Here is a 2,306-nt window from a genome sequence, read left to right on the forward strand (position 1 = left end):
ATGGGTCAGAAATTTTCTCATGAAGGGGTTAATAGTGAGCATATACCATATGATCAGTATGAGCAGGAGGAAGAAAAACATGATGAAGTTAACGAGGATTATATGGATGAGGATGACACAAATGTGGAACCAATGTTCGATTATCATGGCTTCGATGAAGGGTATAACATTGACTCACTCGAAGACATTGGGATGATTGAATTTTGGAACATTAGGGACGAAGATATATGTCATTTTCACTTTTCTGATGTCAACATTGCGTTTGAGTTCTACAATAGATATGTAAGGACAAGAGGCTTTAGTGCTCGGAAGAACAGGACTAGAAAGAGTCGTGCGGACGTACTTAAGTTGAAGAATTTTGTATGTCATCGTGAAGGATTTAAACCACAAAATAATAATGGCATTGGAAATTTTAAGAAAAAACCTACACCAGAGACAAGGTGTGGCTGCAGTGCAATGATGGAGATTCGTCTAGATGCACCTAGTGGTCGTTGGTTTATTTCTTATTTTTCTGATGAACACAGTCATTCGCTTCTAGATCCTCGGTTGATTGGATTGCTTCATGGGCATAGATTCATGTCTGAGGCTGATATTTGCCACATGATTAACATGGAAAAGGGTGAGATTAGTGTTGGGCAGATATATCGAGCATTAGCAAATTGGGCACGTGGCTACGGGTATCTCTTTTTCATACAAAGGGACATATACAATAAAATAGCAAAGCAGAGGCACCAGTTACCTAGTGATGCGTATGCAGATTTGAAGTATCTAGAAGATCAAGCAACAAATGACCCTTCTCTCTATTTTAATCATCACGTGGATGCTGATGGTACTTTGCGCAATTTATTTTGGTGCGATAGTCTCAGTAGGGCAGATTACTCATTATTTGATGATGTGCTGGCTTTTGATGCTACCTATAAGAGGAATAAATATGTGTCCATTGGTGGTATTTTTTGGTGTCAATCATCACAATCAAACAATTATTTTTGCTGCTGCTTTAATTTACAACGAGAAAAAAGACACATGTAGGTGGTTGCTACAACAATTGAAGGTGGCAATGAATGGGAAAGCACCTGTTTCGGTTATCACGGATGGTGATCTATCAATGAAGTTCGTCATTGAGAAAGAGTTTCCTAATGCACATCATAGATTATGTGCATGGCATCTGATTTGCAATGCAACAAGTAATATTGGCAAGCCCCAGTTTACCTCCATGTTTAAAAAGTGTATGCTAGGCGACTATGAAATTGATGTATTTTGTCAAAAGTGGTTTGAAATGATTGAGGAATTTTGTGTCGAAAACAAGAGTTGGGTCCTAGATATGTATAAGAAGAGACATTCATGGTCAACTGCACATATAAGAGGGAAGTTTTTTGCTGATTTTCGGACTACTTCTCAATGCGAGGGATTAAACTCAATCATTGCAAAGTATGTCAATTCAAGGTACAATCTGGTTGAGTTCATTCAACACTTTAATCGATGTGTCGACCATATTCGGTAGAAAGAGGTCCAGGCTGACCTCGCATCTGTGAATGGAAGACCCAGTATGCAAACGTGTTTTCAACAGTTAGAGAGGAGTGCTGCCAATGTTTACACCCTATCAATATTTTATATGTTCCAACCAATCCTTGTACGAGCTGCATCAATGAAGGTAATAAATATGAGGTAAATTGGCTCTTATGTGATTTACTCTGTCGGTTTGGACCGAACGCCAAATGAGATGTGACGTGTATTCTTTTTTGACATTGAGATGGCATTCAATTGTGTAGAACCTATGCACAATTACTCAAGAGGGGGGGTGAATTGAGTATTGCAACAACAATGAATCTTTTTGCGAAAGTTAAAGACAATATACAAAAGTGTTATTGTACTAGTATTTTTCCAAGAGCTTAACTCAATTGCTAAGCATTTATAAGGAGCTTTTACTTTCCAATAGACACCAACTCAAATAAATTGATCAAGCTTTTCACCAATCGGACTTAAGCTATTTCTTAAGTACTTACGAAGCTACTTTTCAATCACAATTTATTTGCTCAAAGGTAAAAGACAATAATATAGAAGAGATGAGTTTGGAGAGATGCAAACGCTATTTAGAGTGGTTCGGCACAATCCTTGTCCTACGTCCACTTTCTTTCTCAATCGCTATTGAGAAGTTCCACTATTGCCAAGCTTCAAGGTGCTCGCGCAAAACCTTTTACAATCCGAGTCCTTAGTTTCTAACACCTCACGGTATATGATCACCACTCGTATACTAACCCACTCCACTTAGAGACTCCTTCTCTAAGATTTGCCTTGAGTACTTAGTA

At 38.2% G+C, this 2,306-nt stretch overlaps 1 protein-coding gene across 1 annotated transcript; it reads left to right on the top strand.

Moving 5' to 3' along the window:
* On the top strand, positions 1 to 1,501 carry LOC148572673 (protein FAR1-RELATED SEQUENCE 5-like). The gene is made up of 2 exons (XM_088507685.1): positions 1 to 933; positions 1,052 to 1,501. The coding sequence occupies exons 1-2, from the start codon at positions 1 to 3 to the stop codon at positions 1,499 to 1,501; spliced, it is 1,383 nt and encodes a 460-aa protein (XP_088363811.1).
* The last annotated feature ends 805 nt before the right edge of the window (positions 1,502 to 2,306 follow it).

This window comes from Arachis ipaensis, chromosome B3, assembly GCF_059453495.1.
Source record: "Arachis ipaensis isolate K30076 ecotype BB chromosome B3, ASM5945349v1, whole genome shotgun sequence".
NCBI lineage: Eukaryota > Viridiplantae > Streptophyta > Magnoliopsida > Fabales > Fabaceae > Arachis > Arachis ipaensis.

Excerpts from the sequence above, each read along its gene's own strand:
- LOC148572673 (XM_088507685.1), top strand. The coding sequence starts at position 1 with ATGGGTCAGAAATTTTCTCATGAAGGGGTTAATAGTGAGCATATACCA. Across the intron at positions 934-1,051 it reads CCTATAAGAGGAATAAATAT|GTGGCAATGAATGGGAAAGC; the intron begins GTGTCCATTGGT and ends CAACAATTGAAG.